The following is a 21,337-nucleotide window of genomic DNA, read 5'->3' on the forward strand; positions in this document are numbered from 1 at the left end:
GGAAAGCAAAATTGACAATAAGAAATTGAACAATAGATCAGAGGTAGTCTTGCACTGACATAGCCTTACCCTCTAAAATCATGTTAATTCTACAATATAATAAAAAAGTATTTTAGTGATTAGAACTCACATGGTGTCATTCTGAGAGATGCCTCCTTCCAGACACGTGATGCCACCATTAACTTTCACTAAGATTCTGTGGCCAGTGAGAATCATCATATGAAAAGGGAACCTTTACGGGTCAATCTCTGCCCAGATCATATGAAGAATTCAAACGAAATTAACATGGCCTGAAACACTGATGTACAGCACCCTACTCTCAGACACTCTTGGATTTATTCATGAGCTCAGTAATTGCACAACCGACCACACTGTTCATATTTTAAATATTGTCAAACATCAACCAGGCAGAGATTTTTCGAATTAAAGCATCAACAAAACCAAAGTAGGGACCTAACAAAAAGCATGATTGATCCAGTATCATTACTATCTTGCTAAAATACGTAAGAAAGAAGACAGAAATTGAAATCAGTAAAGTTATGTTACAATTTTGAGCAACTTTCAAGTATTTTAAAACTAGTATTAGAAAACTCAAACATTTGGCCATATTAGGCTTTTGCTTCAATAGGATTTTAGCCTTCAATTTTTTGACCTGAAACCTCAACGTCAGTTTTAGTTTGTCCCTGATCACTTTTCCACATACATAACGACCGCAGAAGTTGTTTTAAGATCTAGGTTTTATAAAATTCAGGTACTTGGAAATATGATGCACTGAGCCATATCACAATTTCTTGATGGGCACAAGCTGGAACACAGGAAGTTCCACTCAAATATGAGGAAGAACTTCTTTACGGTGAGGGTGACAGAGCCCTGGAACAGGCTGCCCAGGGAGGTTGTGGACTCCCCTTCTCTGGAGATTTTCAAGACCTGCCTGGATGCAGTCCTGAGTGATGTGCTATAGGAAATCCTGCTTTGGCAGGGGAGTTGGACTAGATGATCTCTAGAAGGTTCCTTCCAACTCCAACAATTCCATGACTTTTTTTTTTTTTTTAACTAAAAATACGCTCACTAAAACAGCTTCATTTCCAAATACTTTTCCCAGTGATTGCGCTAAATTAGACTAACAAATTTTAAGATGGAATTTTCTAGTCCAATAGGCCTAGTACACAAAGCAATATTTGAATCTGTAATTTAAATGTTACAATGAAAGACACTGATGGCTTCTTCCAGCTGTTTCCTATTAGTTTTCAGATTAATGAATTACAACACATACATACTTAGCACATGCATTTTTGAGAACCTGCTGTGCAACACCATAATGAGGAATACCGCAAGCCATTGTTGAAAGAGATAGTTTTTTGGGTTTTTTTGTTTCCTAACGTCATTTCTGTTACAGTTACGGGAAGTATTTCAGTTCCAGTACGCCCAATAGAAGCCTATCTGGAAGAAGTGTTGGAACAAAAGCATACATTAGAACAACATTTTAAGCTTAAAATACAGCTCTAGAATTTTTCTGACTATATGTTTACACTACTATTTTTGCTACCAGCATCCAGTGAAATTATGAACCTTCTGTGCTATACTAAAAAACATTGTATGATACTAACAAAGAAGCTTTTAAAAGCCCCTCAACAAGGGGGGAAGCAGAAAAAAAGAACTACAAGAAGGGACAAGCAACGAGAGAATAGTGAGCAGCTCCGTGTACACAGATGACTCATTCTGACACACTATACAGGTGAGGGTATACAGGAAAAACTTCAGTTAATGAAAATTTCCAGAAATTTAATGGAATTTTTTTATTCTCCGTCTTCACTTCCCTCCCCATAAATTTAAAGCAGTCAAAAGTACTAGTAGTCCTCCTGAGAATTTAACCCAAACCAAATGTTTGAGCAAGGCAGACTCTGTTATAAAATTTCACACAACCAACAAATCCTTTAATTAAGTAGGTACCACTGTGTCTGGACACGCACGAAAGCTCATCTGTAAGGACCAGCACTTGTACAATATACTACCCTGTGCTCTGGTCACTTCTATTTTCGTCACAAACTCCAATGACAATCAGTAACCATCCACACTGCCATTTTGTTCCTAACTCTTCAGAGATGACTCTCGGATATAATTTCCTAGGAGAAACTTCTCATAAAAAATTTCAGTCCTTACAGGCTGTCAGCACAGGGCTGTGCTGGAGTTTATTCAAGATCAAAACATGTAAAAATATTTTCCTCCTAGAAATCCAAAGAATGTCTTAAAGATACTATCAGGTATTTTTATTGTGCTTCTACATTAATACAGCCTAATTACTGAAGTCTTACTAATCCTGATGTGAAAAAAGAACCAATACAGGCAACTATGGGTAAGTTTTGCATCTATTTAAGTAGAAAAAAAAAAAAAACAACAAACAACGTTGTTGTTGAACCTAAGAGCTAATGTAAACCTCAGTATGCTGACTCTTGGTTTTATACAGTAAACTGAATCTAGAAATGAATTATTAAACAGAGCATATATTTTACAGATCTGTGCAAAGAAAAATTTATTTTTAATAATGAGGCATCAACCTACTTGAAAGAAAGCAATGTATTATGATAATAATGAAAAGATATTTTTATTTAGGAGTCCATGCTCCTTTAAATAGTCACATACTTACAGAGTGCAAAGCTCATGTAACCTAATCTATGTTTTCCTCAAATCCCCACAAGTCCATTTACTTAAAAACACCACACTCCTGGATGGGTGCCTGGCGTACCAAACCTGTCCCGTCGTACATATTTTTATACGTGTTACTAAATTAGGAAAGCAGAGTGGACTAAGGTTATGCCAACTCTGAAAAAAGAACATGGTCTGCATCAGTCTGTGCCTTTGCTTTTAAAGTTACAATCATTATTTTAAAAATTTGAACTTTATTAAGTATCAAAGCCTTCTACTCTGAGACAGTAATAAAAGTAGAAAGGAAATACAGGAGGGGAGGGGGGAAGTGCCAAATTTATCCCTCCCCATTTTGAAGGCTCTAAATCAAAACACAGAAAACAAGTTTAAAAAATGAGTTAGGACTACATATTTTAATGCCAGGGTCTAGAATAAGAATCGAATTATTAGCATGCTGTAGTCACGATCAGTGGAAATCTACTGTGAAAAGGAGGTAGGGAAGAAGTGGTGTTTATATGCGTTTAATTAAGATTTACTGAAATACCTTCTATTGAGCTCTATTCAGAATTACTAAGTAGGGTATTCAGGAAGTCTTTACAAGTGAAACACTGGCATGAATAGTAAATACAGAAACTGTATTTCATAGCCACTTAAAAAAAGTGAGAGAAATGAATATTCAGTTTTCATGTCTCAAAGTTTCTCTTGCCCCCAATTAGCAAAGCAAATTCCTAAGCAAAACAGACTTTGCAATAACCAATTAACATTCCGAGGTTTACTTTATAAATAGACAAAGCAGTAATCAACAATTATAGTTTGATTTATAATTTTAGTAATGATTGAACCCTTCTTGTCATTACCGGTGAAGCTACCAATACAAGAGAAAATGATCTAGTATTCATCTATAAGTTACATTTTTCAAATTCATCTTCATGAACTCTTCCAGCCTTCTGGAAGCACAAGTTGTTTCAGTTCCAAAAATGCACCGAACTTACTGCTATTAATTTCCTATTAACTTAGAGGGTTATTAATTACAGAGAGAGAATTATGAATTTCTTAATAATGGGTGGAAAGACTCAATCCTCCCCAATATTAAATATGATCAACCTCAAAAAGGTGTGGTCTTAACAAATGGAATGGGAACACCCAAGTTCTATTTCTGGCTAACACTGACTCCTGCTGTGGCCTGGAGCAAATCACTTCTGTTAAAAACACTTTTTTCCATTCTGTAAAATGAGGATAACACTCCCTTATCAGCTTCACAGGATCTTTCTCAAATGCTTTGAAGATGAAGTTTTATAAGCCTACAAATGTATTTTAATGAGGCTTAAACTGACTAGATTTCTAAAACAATTTGCCTTAAAAAGGAAAAGGATTTGAACAAAAATGAAATGGAGAGTCTATATGCTATTAACCTCCTCTAAATATCATTGCAGTTCGTACTTCAAAAATACCAGAGGCAGATGAATAAATTTTCCTTCAGATTCTGCCTAAATGAAGCAAAATGGCAACAAGTGGATGCAATACGCAGAAATCTCAAGAGACAACACAGAAATGTCAATTTGAAATGGAAGCCACATGTTGCCTTATATGGGAAAGAAAGGGCATTTGCTAAACCTGCCTTTCACTCTTGCAGGGATCTGTACCCCCCTTCTGCAACAGCAGCTGCTGGTGCTCCCCAGTCACCTGCACTTTCACTTTACACATTAAAGAAACAGCACTGCACAGTTTACATGAAGTTTGGTATCATTTGACTGCATTTTATTTCTTTTGCCTGATCAATGCGCTCAACTCTTGGTTTTGAAACACAAAGGGAAACTCGGTCTAGCCCATGTAAAGACAACTGCTGATAAAGGTTTTTTTTCCCCCTTCTTAAAGAGAACTTTGCCAAAAGATGGGCTGGGATCATAAACCATACCCTATTCTTTGTTTAATTACTTAGCTTTTGCTCTTGACTTGGCAAAACATTAAGCTTTTCATTTTAGTAAATCTATAATTATCTCCAACATGTGCTGAGTAAACATAACCTCATTTTTAATTAAATCTTAGAACAAGATGCTACAACTTGCCATTTCTAAGGAGAAGTATTTCTTAAGTAATGTGCAATAAAAGAAATCTAAGCCTTGTCAAATATGAAACTTAAGTCCAGCTGAGTATAACCCACCCTCTTTTCAGTCATCTGTTGTCCAAACATGCATTCAGTAACTACAAGACCAAAATGCAAACTTGAATAGACTTTACTTTACATCAAAAGTTTCCAAGGCTACCGTTAAATCAAATCTAAATGGTAAAACAGCAAAACAGAGATAACTTTGGCTTTGGGACTCCCGAAGAATGGTTTTTCCACTACATCTCGCTGGATTTTTTTTTTTTTTCTAAACGATGCAATAATTCTTACATAAAGAGAAAATAAATACAATTTCCCAAGAACGAAAGTAATTGAAGTATCATATGCATTATAGACATCAGAAACAAACAGGAACTTTCTAATTAGACGTTCATAAATGAGATTCAGAAAATTTACTTCTGACAGTCATATAGGACTAACTCTAGAATTCTAAATTGAGACATCAATTCTCTGAATAAAGAGAAATCTCTAAAAAAGAAAAATAAAGTTAAGTTAGCATTGACATTACGTTTTCATAGTAAGTCAAGCTTATATATAACTAACATAATAATATGAAATATTAACCAACTTTCGTTTATGCTGCAACTCTAAGATTTTTTTCCAAATAAGATCTCTGGCGTTACGTATTTCTAAATGGCCCTCAAGAGTTTAGATAATTTAAGTGCTACAGCTAAATAGTAAAAAAGGTCACAAAAATTTACTTTATGTTCAAGAATTACATGTGCCAGAGCCAAATAAAGGAACAAAGAAATTGTTACAGACAGAAGCTACAAGATTTACAGTTTGCAGAACAAAAAAATGTGCATTTTAATGAAAAAATGTGCTCAAGAGAACATTAAAATATTAAATCCCCTGATTTTATCTGCAACTCTTTAAATCTGTTCTCCTCTCAAAGACAGTCTCTCAGTTATTCTGATTACCACAGAATCTAGGTACTGACGACTCTGCATTAGGCAGAAGCTGGTCCACTTATTAACCTTACCCAAATTATATTCAAAACACGATTTCAAGAGAATTTCACAAAGCATTTTCTTCCAGCCATTTTATATTATATTTCAATTTGAACATGCTTATTCTGGACAAATTTTTCCCTTTGCTTCTCATCAACTTTAGCTTAGTCATCTTTCAACAATTCTCACAAAAAAATTTAATGATGCATGATGGAAGGCCCCTTGTTTCAGTGGTAGTTCACAATCAAACAAAGTCCCTTGAGGCCTAAGTACATGATCTTATCCATGGGTGATACTGATTTGGTAGCATTTGCTAAGCACAAAGGTAGGATTATGATTTACACTACAAGAGTGCCACAGCATAGAAAGTGTTTCCTGATCTTCAAGGAACACAATTTCCATGCTTCACCTAATATCCTTTTCCCCCCTCATCAGTCCTGTATTGCCTGATCTCTTCAAGAAACTAAGGCTTATGTATTCATGCTGCCTCCATGTATTTCCAGCATTCTCCCAAACCTCCACCATTAAAGTAACTTCTTCAAAGTAGTTGGACAATTATGATCAAACCAGAAAGGAGAAGAGAAGAGAGAACTCTTCATTTTTAAATTCTCATAAGCTTTATGAAACAGGTACTTAGAGACTAAAATCTTGCCCATCACACTGAAGATAAACCGCAGCACAGGCTCAACCTTTATTGGAGTCTGAAGAATGTCTACAGTCAGAATGAAGACATTAATCCTTACAGGGCTTTATTATGCACACTATTTCAATTGTTTTAAAATTAGAGTTACACTAGATTGCTATAAGGCAAATCTTAAATACTAAAAATGAATGTTAAGGGCACAACGGTAGAAAAAAAACATTAAAAATTGATAACGAATCAACATATGCTATTAACTGCATTATTTCATTCAGTTCTTAATCACAATTAAGGAAGACACAACAGAGAATCATTCTTAAAATATAAAATGCAATAGAAAAATGTGGGTGTTCAGACGCTTAATGGCAAACATTTACCGTCCAACTGTTCTGCAGTTGTAATCAAGAGATTTTTTTAGCAATTGATTAAGGCTATTACTAGGAGTATCCTCCTAGATACCCATGTAGTTTCAACAAAAACTGAGGGCACTTAAAACACCAGACACTGGAGAGACAAGAGGAATGACAGGGCAACAACTCTACAGTAAGTTTTTTATGTGATGACATCATAATGTTGCAAGTTAGCCTATCTGGTTACACTATGTGGATACTGACCAGCCTTTCTTAACCAGCCCCTCCGTTGTGATAAACAGTTCACTGTGTGATACGGGCAGCACTAAGTCTAGAAGAAAAAGATGGTCACGAGTTTTGAAAAGTTACTTCCATAAATGACCACCACCTACACCTGAAAGCTATTTTTTAATTCAGATCTTTAAATTCTGCACGAGCTGTGCTAGTAGAAGCTAAATTATATCTTAAATGCTTACTTACTGTAAATTAAGAGCAATTAAGAGCTGTCTTTCCCTAACAATGCATTGCAATGCAGTATCTGCTGTAAAGAAAGCAGTTAAACAGCAAAATGATGTACTGTGGTGAAATCCCATCTCATCCTAATTCATTTTATTCACTTTCCTAGCTTTCCTGACAGAATGCTCTTTAACGCTATTATGAAGATTCATGCTACCAATATAATTAAGGAAGAAACAATTCATCAAAACAACTATTTTGCTCAATTTTTTCAACTGAACATAAATGTTTATAACAAAACCTTTGAGTTTGAAACTAAGTCATCTTTGAAATCTTTGCAATTTACAAAGAAAAATAAGAAAATATGCTTGGAAGCCCTCTTCAGGAAGTGTTATGTTTAGGAAACACTTAATGCAGTAGATTGGGCAAACTCTCCAGTGTAAGTGAGAGATTAATCTTGCTCGGACTGATAACACTCAAGCTGTATGACATCCAGTCATGTTGCCAGTGACAGGATCTTAACACACGGATTAGTAGTGATAGCAGTAATGGCATATGTATAAATTGATGGTAGACTACCAACAAAAACAGGAAGACAGGAAGACCAGACACCACTGGATTCTCCAATCCAAAAGTAGGCAACAGTAGCATTATTCCAAGCATGCAAAATTTTCATGCTTACAAAAGTAAACACACTTAGGGACAGTGCTCAGTACCAAATTCGGTAAAATTCAGGAGAAATTAAATGCAGGGCGCCTATGCAGCTGATACCGGTTCCTAATCAAATGCGGTAGACTCAAAATCAACTCTTCAGTAATGTAAATTATTCTTTTGAAAGTCTTTTTTGGAACCTTTTTAAGTTAATGTGTGAAGTTTTGCAGAAAATGTGTCACTTTTTCTTTGAACAAGTCTTTCTTTCATGGTACAGCACCATAAGGTAAATTATCTTTGAGGAACATAAAGCACACTCAAGTCACTCCTTCCTTTTGAATATAGGACATCTGAAAATTGATGGAAATTTTATTGGCCTTGGGTCATAATGTTTAACAGGTTTATCTAATTTCATTCCAGATCATTTACATAGTCATGTAATTTTTTTTTCTTTCTAATCATAATCATCCTTTGACTTATTAAGCTTATTATGCCTAGAAAAGTACAAGGAAAAGACAGCTAGATTTCTGCAGCCAAAACTTCAAGGAGCAATTGCAACATATTTCTTGAGAAAAAGCAATGTGAACTTACAAACACATGAATGTCACATTGAGAAGTTAGTTAAAATTAGAGCCAAGAGCTAATCCTGTTAGATTAAGTTAGACCAGTTTTTTGAAATGCTGGCCTTAGATTTTTATCATCTCTGCAGATCAGAAAATGCAAATACACCAGCGAAAGATTAAAAAATAATAATAATAAATTTCAATTTATTTAATTTCATTTAATTAATTTAATAATCACCATCATCTTATCTGGAAAGATACAAGGACAATGGAGGAAGAATAATTAGTTATGTCTGTTTATCAAAGTACTTAGAAGGCAAAAAAAAATCATCCGAAATCTGCCTATGGCCAACTTTTTCTGACTTTGTGTCACATTTACTTTGAATAAATTTTGCTTTTTTATTACAAACTAGCAAGACAAACATTTGTTATTTACTGTCATAGTGAGGTAGAACTGCCACAGGCAAACCTACTAGACATGTGTCTTTTTAGAAAATACAAGAATGGGGTTGTTGACCAAAAAGAAAGGAAGGAAGGACTGGAATTCTGGAAAATTGCAAGAAATGTCGTTTTATCACAATGACAGTTGTCATTGGTATTTTGTGTCTTCTCAAGGATGTTCAATATTTTCTTGATACAATGGCAAAAACTGTTAATAGACACATTTTTTCCCTACTTCAGAAGCATTTTTCAGGACTTCTCTTTAAGTACATACACTGTGGCTTTTTTCTAACTACAGAGTATATTCAGTATACATACAATGGCAATCCCTGCCTAGTCTTTAAGTGCAAGTTGTACCATGCTTCAGCTGTAAGATACTAATAAACCTGGAGCAGATCACCATGCAAATTAAGTTCAAATGGAGTTTGTCATTGCTGTAATCCCTCACGCATTTGTACTTACCTGCAGGTAAATATTTCAGCTGGTTGTTAGCCAAGCGAAGATGACGTAAAGATCTCAGGCGGCCAATCTCTGGACACACAATTTCGAGGGCATTATCACTTAGGTCCAGAAACTGCAGTTTAACGAGGGAGCCAATGGCTTGTGAGAGAACAGATTAAAACATGAATGTGACCCAACAGTAACGTTAAAATCTTAATAGGACTATGAGAGGATAAAAAGCCACACTACCTAACACTTATGTCTGAGCAGATTTTGATGTATTAAAGCTGGTCTCACAACTGAATGACACAGCTTGTGGAAATGCTTATCTATCTAATGAACAGTTCTGCTGGCAGTGAGACAGGGAGGGGAAAAGAAAAAAAAAGAAAGAAGTGATGTACAGAATACTCCCATTTCTAGATTCACCTCAGACGATTCTGCTCTGAAATCACTTTTTCCATTCCTTCCTTTTGAGTCTGATTTATGTATTCAAAAAGAGTTTAAACTACTTTCCTGAAGTTACGCACATAACTCTACAATTGAGACAAGGAAAAGAAACTAGTACAAGCTCTTGATACTTTAGGTTTCAAATCTGTCATGATCTAAACCAGCAGAGTAATCTGTGTGGTAACTGGCTGAAAGCAGAAGACACTCTGGATTTTTGTTTCTGTAGATGAGTGCCATTTAGCCCTTTCACTTTCTGCCATTAGAATTGAAGCAAACAACATTTAGATGCATTTGATAATTCATTAAAAGAATTCAACATAGCATAAACAAGGATATTAGCAAGTAAAAGCTACACTGGTGTATTTTGTATGAAAATCTTTAATGTTTTATGGGAAAATAAAGGAAAAATAGGCCTCTTCAAAGACGAAAAATGAATATTTTATGATTCTTGCCACTTATTGTGAGCTGGTAGATTACTTACCTTCAGGTACAACAACTATGTTATTTGAATGGAGGTACCTGGGGGGAGGAGAAAAAAAGCAGAGGACACCACCTGTTACCCTCAAGGACTTCTGCTACATAATCAGTTTGCAAAATATCCAATTTCAGACTGAAAGAACACCCTCAAAGCCATTCCTCTCTAAGACCACAAAAGCTGTGGAAACTGTATAAACCGGCAATGGATAGGTACTTAAATTTCACTCAGACTATTAAATGATGAACATGAAAATAACAGAGAATGACATACAATTATTTAAAACAAAACATTCACAATTACAATAATAATAATGGGCTCTAGTTTTGAAAGTCATTAGAGGAAAATAAAAAGGAAAAAAAATAAAGAAGATAGAACAACCAAAATGAACTATATTTGATAACCAGGTTATTCCACACTAAATGCTGGGTAAGGAAAGAAAAAAGCCCAAACCCACAAAAGTTATACAATTACGAATATCTTCCCCTGCAGATTAAGTCTTACGTCTTTCCTGACTTAAGAAACAAGCACGTGATCTACTCACTGCAAGTGGGTTTTTCAAACCTAGAGAACATTTTCCAAAAGAAAAACCCAATCTTACACATGATCACTCAGGTAGTTAGTGAGGGTGGCCAGATCTCTAACTAAGAATATTCAGCACCCTCTGCTGGAGCACTTCCAGTACTACTAGTAACATAAAATCTATTAGACAAACAAAATTTTCAAATATTGGTATCTAATTGTAGAGGTATACCGAGTACTCAATGTCCAATTGCTCAGACACACATGGAAATTATTTGCATAGCATATTTCTTTTCCATTCTATTCAAACAGCATTTCCAAAAGTAGGAGCCTGTCTTTTCAGAAAGATAAGAGGCAGAACAAGGAGAAAGACATATGAACATTTCGACTGCATGAAGCAACTGAGCCTTCTCTTGTTCTTTAAAAACTATAGACATTTAAACTTGACTATAAACATAACAAACATAAGGATAGCAGGTATGTTTCTAGAAATCATTATATATAACCTCAGGATGAGAATTCTCCTACTCCAGCTGCTGCTCCTGAAAATACTTGTGAACTCTTTCACTCAAGGTAAAAAGTCTATATTATGAGGATCTACACCTACTATCCCAGAACAAGGGACACAATATACAAAGGATATACAAAGGATATACAATATACAAAAGATAATAGTGAAGTTTTGACAAACATATAGTGAAATGGCTAAGGATGTAACTTTCAGGAAAATTAAAACCAGTTAAGTTAATCTTTCAAAATTTAAAGCTACTGTAACAAATTATTCTTTAAATAAATATTTTGTGGTCTCTGTCAACAAAACACCTCTTATTGTCTGATCAAAAACTGACTTTTACTAGTAGAGCTACACAAACCACAGGCTCACTGCTGTTCTCTCTTGACCACCAGAATGTATGGGATAAAGGTGGTACAACTACACTTGCTGAACCCCAAATAATTAGGTTTGACTGCTAGAATTCGGTATTTGTAAGATATTATTTTAAGCTTTAATTTATACAGATTTTCCTAAAGGCACTATCAGATAACACAGAGATTTCCTGATGCCCTATGGCCAATCATTAAATACTAAGTATATCAAATACAGAAATATTTATTTTACTGCTTCAGAGCATAAACATACTCTCAAGACTTGGGCATGATGAGACAAGACTGTCTCTTAAGGAAGTTGGAGACTGCAGTGACCTACAGAACAGTTCAATTACACTGTGGTCGCGTGTACCAGAAAGGTGTGGTTTCAAGGGCCAAATTAAGATGACAAGATCAGACAGCTGAATGCATTAGACTACTCGGATATACACCTCCTCCTGTTTGGAGCTTTCCATTAAATAAACACAATCAATGGTCCATCACTAACTCCACTGAAAGTGAGCCAAATGAGTTATAAGGGGGAAAGAGGATGTCCTTTTTAACCCCACCACCACCAATCCTACCATACAAGAAAATCATAACCTTACAAGAAGAAGGGAGGAAAGAAGACATTGACTCATGGGCTTACAGCTTAAAATTAATTACCAAAATAATACAGTTCATGTGACATCCACTCTTTGGACAAGATTGCATAAACTACTCTGCCTACAGCAATCATCATTAGTTACTACCCCTACTTGCTCAATCCTGCTCCTATTTGACAATCTGTGACATGGTTCCAAAAAAACTTATTACTACAATCAACAAGACTGAGATCATAATACCCCTGGCAGCTGAGCTGAAAACGAATAACTAGGGATGGGCTGGAGGGAGTAACCTGTTACTCTGTCTCTGTCACAACCCTCTGACCATTGTATTTGGAGGTTCCAGTGCTTTATCAGGGTGACAACAGTCTACACAGGAGCTGGGGGGTAAGTATTTTTTCCCTTAACAGTGTAGACGTTTGTGTAATAGTTCTTGTTATAAAATAAACAAGAAATTGTAAGAAATATTAACATGGGACTGAATACATCTGGATATACCACCTTTAAATAAACAAAAAAAACCCCAAACCCCAAGAAAAAATAACCCTTTCTTGACCTCCATGAAAACCTTTCACACTTAAGAGGTAGGTTATGCGCAAGCAATACATTCTAGAATTATTTTAAGATAAGACGGATCAGCATAATAAAAATATATTAGAACTCCTACACAAACTCACAATTCCACGAGGTTTGGAAGCTTCTGTGCAAGGTTTTCTGGCTGAAAAAGAGTTAGAGATTTTTTAGGTTTCAAGATAAAAAACAGACACACACATATTGTGTACCCAACTCATTTTAATAACCGTACTAAAGCATGTCAGCAGCTAGTCACAGAAAAAATGGCAACAGGGAGCTTGTATACAATACCCTATCTCCACATCCCCGCACATTATCCATCAGTGCAATCTGGGATATATCAAGGGTGAGCAATTCACTACTGAAACAGAACTACAGCCTAGAAGTGACATTAACATGTCCTCAACCAAATGGTAGTCAGACTTCTGAGGCTGAAAAGATGGATTACTGAAACATCACTTTTGAAAATATATTCAAATAATTGAGTTAGTTGAAGCCAAGAGACTGCTAAGAAGCTGCAGCCCTTCAGACTTAAAGCAGAGCAAGAACTATACAAGATGTCTAACCATAATGTATTTTATTTTGTAATGCTGCTAAACTGGGAAATGACCTACAAACTTTGTGTAGCTTAATCAATTACTACCAAGCAAGAAGTGCTGAATCCATCAAACTAGATTTCCATATTTACATATTAACATGCATATAATTTTCTAACTGCTAACTGATCCCTAGCTGCAATTCTGTTTCTTGATGGCATTTATAACCATGAACATGTATCACAAAATCAACTTCACAAGTTTGAGATGACATGTTAGTAACTCAAAATTATTCAAGGTTAAGAGAGCTTTATTGCTTAAGAAATCTACTTTAAACATAGATAAGTTTTATTGAAAAAAGTTTTTACAATACACATACATGCAGAAACAAATTAATTTTAAAAGCAGCTGGATCACATGGTCAATTTCCTGCTAAAAAAACCCTAGCAATTTTCACTGTCATGTAAATTTAAGGTATATTACTATCTAAAATACTTAACTTTGTGTTTATAAATTTATTATGAAGGAATATGCTAGCCCGAAAAAGTAATGTCATAATATTCTCACGTAGCAAACAATGCCACATCCTAGATCTGAGTACAATAAATAGTTTGTATGGAGCAGCAAATGGACTATGGAACAGCAAATGATGGTTCAATAAATTAATCCATTACAGCAAGACTCAAGAAACAGGCTATAACTAATCAATTGTTGCCACCTACTGGAAGGTTTGCTACAGCACATCTGTCTTCTCGGCACACAATATTATTTGGTCAAAGAGAAAAGCTTAAGATGGGGAAACCTGCAAAGGCTGCAATATGCTCAAGAACAAAAAAATCAAGCTTTAATTAAAAAAATTAAAAGGGAATGTGAACAAACAAATTCACTGTCATCCTACACCGTTGATTAGAATAAGGATACTAACCTAAATCACAAACTATTTTCACATTATACATGAAGGTTATACTTTTATTCTTGCTTTAACTGCTTCATATCGTAACAGAGTCAAACTCAGGAGAGAAATAGCTTTATAGTTTAGTAAGTCTATAATAGAAATTCTGCTTATCTTCTTGAGTACCACAATAATAATGGGTCTGAGTCAAAGTTGTTCAATACAACATCCTACAATGAAATTAAGTTTAAAAAAACCTATTTGTGATCCATCAGTTGAGCGGTAAAACTAACTCTGGTCTCTATTGGTGACATGACAACAATGATGATAAATGAATCATCAGTTGTGCCACCAGTTTAGCGAAGCTTGCCTCACCCTCACACGCACTGGACGTTTTTTCAAAAAGCAAACCTGCTGATCTGTCTGGACAGGATATTGCATATTCAGGACAACACTGCATATTCTGAGTTAGTAAATTAAGAAAAATTGTTCTTAGATACAGCTAGATCATGCTTCTGACGGTGCCATCCAGGCAAACGTGTATTTCCTCTTAATAGAGGAGGAAATAGGATTACTGGAAGGCTAATGTTATCAGTCAAATATTAAACACGAAGTTGGAAGACTTGATGCTGGGATAGAGGTGTGCTATATAGCTTCCTGATCCATTCATTATCTCATGGCCCTCTATCATTTTCATCTTGCCAATGGAGACAAAAATTAAATTATTCTTAGGCAAAGTATATGTAAATTCTGTCAGCATAACTATTCCAGACATTTTCATAGGAGCCATCTGTCAAGGACTAGAGTCATTTTAGAAGAGCAAAGAACAAAAGCTGACTTAGTCAACATTTTTCAGAACTCTGAAGGAATGAACTGGTGGGACAGAAGTACCACCTAACTTTAAAGAAATAAGTTGCAGATTTAGTTTTGATGATTGGTAATAATCCATATGCAATTTAAAGTATTTATTGATGAGCTAATGCTCATCACCTTCCATAGAATCAAAGGAGCACAAGGCTGAAAGAGATATCTTCATTCAATAACCTATCTGTTTTTAACTGTTCTCAGATGAGATTCCCCTCCCCACCCCCGCGATATCGCTAACTTACTACTTCTTTACAGAAATTGAGAGTATTACTTGTCCTACCAGCAGTAGACATTAAAAAAAAATTCATTATGAAAATACTACTTTGTAAAACTACTGATGATTTCTGCTCTCCCCCATTCCACCTCTTCTCCTTTTTTCCTCTCTGTCTTCTCTTTTTGCAAGAGGAATTAACATAAACCTCTCAACCTTCGCTCACTGGGCATGTTCCCTAAAAATCCCTTGTTCCTGCTCTCTAGCTTCTTTCCAATTTACCTAGGTTGTTCTTAAGTATGAAACTCCACTCAATCTTTGTTCCAGCTTGTGCTTTAACAGTATCCAATAATTATTTCTTTCTGCTTTTAATGGAGATTGCGAAACTTTCTACGTTCCAAAAAAAAAAAAAAAAAAAAAAAAAAATCTGCCTTTTTTTGTAACACGCTGCTGACTCGATCTGTTTTGGTCCACTACAACTTTCAACATCTATTCTGCAAAACAGATGCTCAATGAATGAGACCAAATTTTGTTTGCCTAGTTCCTAGCTATAGTGCTATGCACTTGAATGAGATTCCACCAAATCATATTATGAGCAAATTATCCTGATCATTTTGAATACTAATGCTCTACTTCACATGGTTTGGAAGTCATTTTGCCTAGGTATGATCTAGATTTTAAGTATCGTTTCAGTTCCTTTATCCCAGGCCTCAATTTCAATATCAAACACTATTGGGCAAGACTGTCTCCCTCATTTGATACATCTTCTGTTGACAGTAACCATGGGTAATTACTCTTAAGCCATCTTAGACCTCTATTGGCTGGTAGTATTCACAGATATTGAGAGGAAAACAGAACCAAACTTATTTGTGAGACTTCGCTTTGGTTTCTGTAATCATTTGAGAAAAAATAAAACCAGGCTCTAACAGACACATGCAGAAAAGTGATATACAAAACTCTCCTTATTATTGTTTCATCTTTTGAGCAGTGCAAACTTCATGAACCTTCCTTACACCAGTAAATAATCACTGAATTTCTCAGAGTGTCAAAGCAGAAATGTTTACAGTCTTACTGTAATTTTTAAAGCAGCTTTAATTTGTAACCATGAATCCTATCCTCCCATTAAATTATTAAGCAAAGGACTCACCTAAAACCAGAAATTGCCAAAATAATTCTCCACAGCACATACAAACTTAACTCATTCAAAACGAAGAAAAGGCAAAAAATCCTCAAAATCCTTTCAGCTTTTGGCCCATGAAGTGAAACCTTTATTGAGGACTTGTAATGTATTACTGTCAAAGCTTTAAACACTATTCCTTAAACTGGAGTACTGGACTTTTTCTAGGAAGCACTGAAAACCATATAATTTTGGTGACTTAAGTAGTCAGGGCCTCCAGCTCCTCTGCCTTGGCTATTATTTTATTATCATACCATAGAAGAGCCCAAGAAAAAAAAAAAAAAAAAAAAACCAATCAACCAAACTGAATTACTTGGAGACTTGAGCCTATTGACAGTGGCAAGTTTTGACTCTCTATAGAGAGAGTCTCTCTTACCAGCTCAGAATGTCTCACACAGTTATTTAACTATCCCACACTGAATTCCGAGGTCACAACATTCATTCACGGTGAGAATTTGTTCAGTTCAGTGAAAAAAAAAACAAAACAAGAAGAAATCGCAACAGAAAATCCCACAACCTTGAAATCAACCGTGTCTTCTCCTACCAACAGCAGCCCATAGACACCTTAACAGCAAGCTCTGAATTAGTTTAAAGGCATCGTCAATCCCGGGGTCTAAGGCACACACCAAGGTAAAAGTTGTTTAGCCTAATGAAGGAATGTAGACTAGACTGCGTAGTATCACCTGACAGTACAAAGGCCTGACCACTGATGTGAGCAAAATTTATAGCAGTTAAAAAAACCAGCCCAAAACAACAAACCTCACAAGAGAACCCCAGAAGATCTCCACAGAGCTTCAAAAGGGTAACCATAAAATGTTATAAACTTTCATTTATTATTCTCTACATTACCTATGCAAGTTCAAACATAATACAACCAAACACTCATATTTAACATAGCATGACATCATTCAGGATCAGATTTGCTGTGAAGTTGGGTTTTTTTTTAAATTGTCTTGTTTTTTCTGTGCCAGAAATCAGAATTCTTAAACATACAGACAGTAAACATTACAATAAAGAGGTTGTCGTACCAATGTGGTCAGGGAATTTCTTTTCATATAAAGTCTCTCCAAGTACTGCAGCCCCTCATCTTTCAGTAACTCCAAAGGAAAATGATGGAGATTTCGGTAATTTAAAAACAAGTTCTTGTGCCTTTCCAGCTTTGCCTCAGAGATTGTTTTACATAGTTCTGATGCCATGACTAATCCTGTTCCAAGCACCACATCTAGTGCATTGCATCTTCTGAAAGCAGACCCATTTCTAGGAGACAAAAAGAGAAAAAAAAGACATTATCAAGGTGTATGCCATGCATTCTTTTGTGGAAAGAGCTAGTTATTACATATTATCTGATAATTTATCTAAACACAGTTGTTCCAGTCAATATATAAATAAAGTACCCAGAACATCCACACCATAAGATACGTTAGAATCAAGTATTTGACTATCTTCTGGATGAAGTTTTAGCATGTTATCAGACCAGCAATAACAAGATCTTAATGTATACATAATGCTTTTTTTTCATCCATTTTTGATGGACCTTTTAGATAATTTAGTCAAAGTTGCCACCACAAGACACAAAAAAAAAAAAGAAACCCCTCTCTACTAACCATTACTGATGTCCTACATCTATTCTGTGAAGTGTGCTAAAATAAGAATCCACAGATAAGAAAACCGCATGATTTATTAGAGGACTTCTTATTCTCAGATGACTAGAACACCTTTACGTAGCTTTTAAGCCAGAATGACAAAAGGCAAGGAAAGTTTGTTAAGCTTTGCCATACAAAACTACCAGAAGAATTCATCAGTTGGAAGAGATATTGGGGATGGACAGCCAGTAAGGCCATTTTAAAATAATAAACTAATATATGAGAAATCTGAAACTTACAGCAAGAGAATTTATAGAGCTAAATGTGACAGCAGATTTTCAGCTCTCTTTACTAAAAATAAAACCAGAAAGAACTAAATGTCAAGCTTCAACTGACAATTTCAAAACCAGAAAACAAAGCTATGAAGACAAATTAAAAATTAACTTGTATCTGAAACCAGACTTTATTTAGCTTGTTTTTCATGTATTACCGAAATTCTAGTCATTATTACGTTGTCTAGATTTAGATAACAGCAATGCTACATCTTTCCAACTTTCTCAGAAGTCAAGAGAACATAATAAATCCAGTCTATTTATTAATTTAAAGTTACCAGTTTGCTACTGACTCGTGTATGAATTGATTTCCATCAACAAAAGGCAAGGAATCATAACTGCTTTCCACCAATAACATTTTAGTTCATTCCTTTAGTGAAGGAGATTTCTAATCATAACAGATGATGGAACTGAAGGTACTGAGTTACAATCAAGAATCCTATCTGATTATACAGCAGTTGTTGTAAACAAAGCTCCTTACCCAGCTGACGACTGACAACTGGACCATACATATAAATCAAGCTACTTTATCAGTTTCAGTAATTCCCTCGATTTGCAGATAAACAGCTTTTACCAGTGACCTACGTCCCTCTGGAAGAATACAGCATTTATTTTCTTAGAGTCCCATGCACAATTAATCACAACTTGGGTGTAATATCCTGCACACCTTTTCTGGGCTTGAGTTATGCCCAATTGAAGCCATGCTAAGGTCAGTTCTACAAGCAAATGATTACCCTGTTGAGAATCCTAAATAAGATTAGAAAGTATCCGTCTAACTTTGGTTAAACAGTATTTTTATGAGAAAAACCACAGGTCTAACAGTTGCCTTCATTAGCTACCTTAAGGAGACAGGGTACGCACACTGCTGGCCCTCGGCTCCCTTATTTCAGCAGATAAAGGAAATTAAGGCACTACAATTCCAACTCCACATCCGTGATTAGCTTTAAAATAATTCAAGGAAAAGCATTAGAATTTTTAACATGCACAGGCTGAGAGTATTTGTGCATGTACTGCTACAATTCATCTTTCCATGAAACGTTGTTGGTTTTTTTTTTTTAAATGAAAAGCTGTAAAGTCACAAAACACATACATAAATATCCAGTCACCTTCCAATTTGTCCAGAGATGCTTTTTAGGTGTTCTGCAATTGCGAACTTCTCAGAGTTGTGACTCCATACACCAACTGGACGACGTTTAGCCATGGCACACATGAATACACAGACACGTAAGCCCACAAATGCAAAGTCCAGTCGTAACGTACTCTATTTTGGCTCCTACTTCAAAGGAAAACCCTCCTACTCCCTTCCACCACCAGCCAAACTTTTTAGCTCTAAATAATCTTTTCCCAGAGATGAGGCACATCACTACCAAAAAGGAACAGACACAATCAGGGTCTTTAAGGACGGTAAAAAGGGAGGGTAAGGGCAGATAATACACAGTGATGATGGCCCTATGAGGTGTCAGGTCATTCAGGAGAGAAAGCCGCCGTTTCACGGAGGATGGAGAAGAGAAAAATAAGCCTTCCCGAGTACAGGGCAGGGAGGTGAGGCCAGGCGAAGGCGTTCGAAGAGCTGACACCAGGAGACTCAGGAGACCCCAGGCCGAGTTGGGACTGTCTGGGGGGAAAGAGCGGACGGGGACGGGAGAACACCCGGAGCCGCAGGGCAGGAGAGGAGGAGGTGGGGCTGCACGGAGCAGGCCCGCCCGCTGCCCCTGGGGCCCAGGGAACTCAGGGAGGCCGGTCTGTCACGGGTGGGTGCGTGGGAACCGGCCTGTCCCGGCTCTGCGGGTGCCGAGGCGGGGAGGAGCCGCCAGAGGAACAGGCCTGTGAGGGCAGAGGCGGCGGCGAGAGGCCGCCCCCACGGCTGAAGGGGGGCCGGAGAAGACTCACACCTCGTCACGGAGAGGGGCTGAGCAGGGGAGGCGCCCACACACCCCTCCAGACCCTGTCCCACTCCCCGCCCGCCGGGGGAAGAGTCACTCACCGGCGCCACCGCAGCGGCAGGGAGCGGCGACCGGCCACGATCGCCTCCGATCGGCTCCGCCGGGCGCCACCGGCGGCCCAAGCAGCCGGGGGAGGGGCGGGCCACAACCGCGCGAGACCGCGGCCGCCGCACGACTCTCGCGAGAGGTTGCCCGGCCGCGGCACCGCCCTGCCTCGCCTCCCGCCACAGCACCGCCCCCTCACCGCCTCTCACCCAATCACAAGGCAGCCCAGCGTCCAATATCCAATCACAAGTTTCCCGCCCTCTCCTTGCCTTGTACCCGCGCCTCTATCAGCCAATAGGAGGGCGCCGCACCTCAGCGCCTTGCCCGCCCCCTGGTGTGGCCGAGGGACGGGTGTGAAGATCTGGGCGGCGGTGGGGACAGAGGGGTCCGTCCGTCCCAGTGGGTCTCTCTGGGCAACAGGTGGACTCAACTTGCCTTCCCTGGTGTTTACACAGTTCCTGGTGTGAGCAACAGTTATCCCTGCTTGACAGCTGTTGAAGCAGAATGTCATTGGCAGGTAGAAGTTGCGGTGCCTAGGGAGCATCTTCCCAGCCAAATTTAGGTGCAACTAACACTATCTTTTATTTCTTTGTTAACAGCAGGCTGGAGACCCTTAGGCAATCCTGCCTACACCCCCCAGCCTGTCCGTCATGACCATATTTACCCATGATAGTTGACCTGTTGAAACAGGTAAGGGGGTCATGGAAGCTTAACTTATCTTTGTGCTGTTCACCTGATTTTGATTTTAAATCCATGTGTATTCACACGTTGCAATGATGCAATACATACATCCTTTAATGACAGCAATTTCCCTCATACTCAGAATATTTAACATTACTGGGTAATAAAAGTTCTTCTCTGCTGAAGATTAGCCCTACCAGCTGCCTAAAAAAAGGAATCCCAGACGGAGAAATCCTCTTTCTAGTTCCCACAGACTAATTAACATAAACTTGTCTTAACAAGATTCATATAGCCAGTCTGCAGGGGAACCAAGAAGTTCAATGT

The 21,337-nt window shown here is 37.2% G+C and overlaps 1 protein-coding gene across 1 annotated transcript in view; it reads right to left on the reverse strand.

Moving 5' to 3' along the window:
- Positions 1 to 20,441, reverse strand: part of LRRC28 (leucine rich repeat containing 28) — a 53,274-nt gene extending 32,833 nt beyond the window's left edge. Inside the window, exons 1-5 of the mRNA XM_074155788.1 lie at positions 20,329 to 20,441; positions 17,458 to 17,686; positions 12,851 to 12,891; positions 10,189 to 10,226; positions 9,282 to 9,419 (exon numbers count right to left, since the gene is read on the reverse strand). Coding sequence (XP_074011889.1) covers positions 9,282 to 9,419; positions 10,189 to 10,226; positions 12,851 to 12,891; positions 17,458 to 17,625 — 385 coding nt within the window. The 5' untranslated portion in view covers positions 17,626 to 17,686; positions 20,329 to 20,441. The remainder of the gene's footprint in view (positions 1 to 9,281; positions 9,420 to 10,188; positions 10,227 to 12,850; positions 12,892 to 17,457; positions 17,687 to 20,328) is intronic.
- Between the last annotated feature and the right edge of the window lie 896 nt (positions 20,442 to 21,337).

Source organism: Numenius arquata, chromosome 11 (assembly GCF_964106895.1).
Source record: "Numenius arquata chromosome 11, bNumArq3.hap1.1, whole genome shotgun sequence".
NCBI lineage: Eukaryota > Metazoa > Chordata > Aves > Charadriiformes > Scolopacidae > Numenius > Numenius arquata.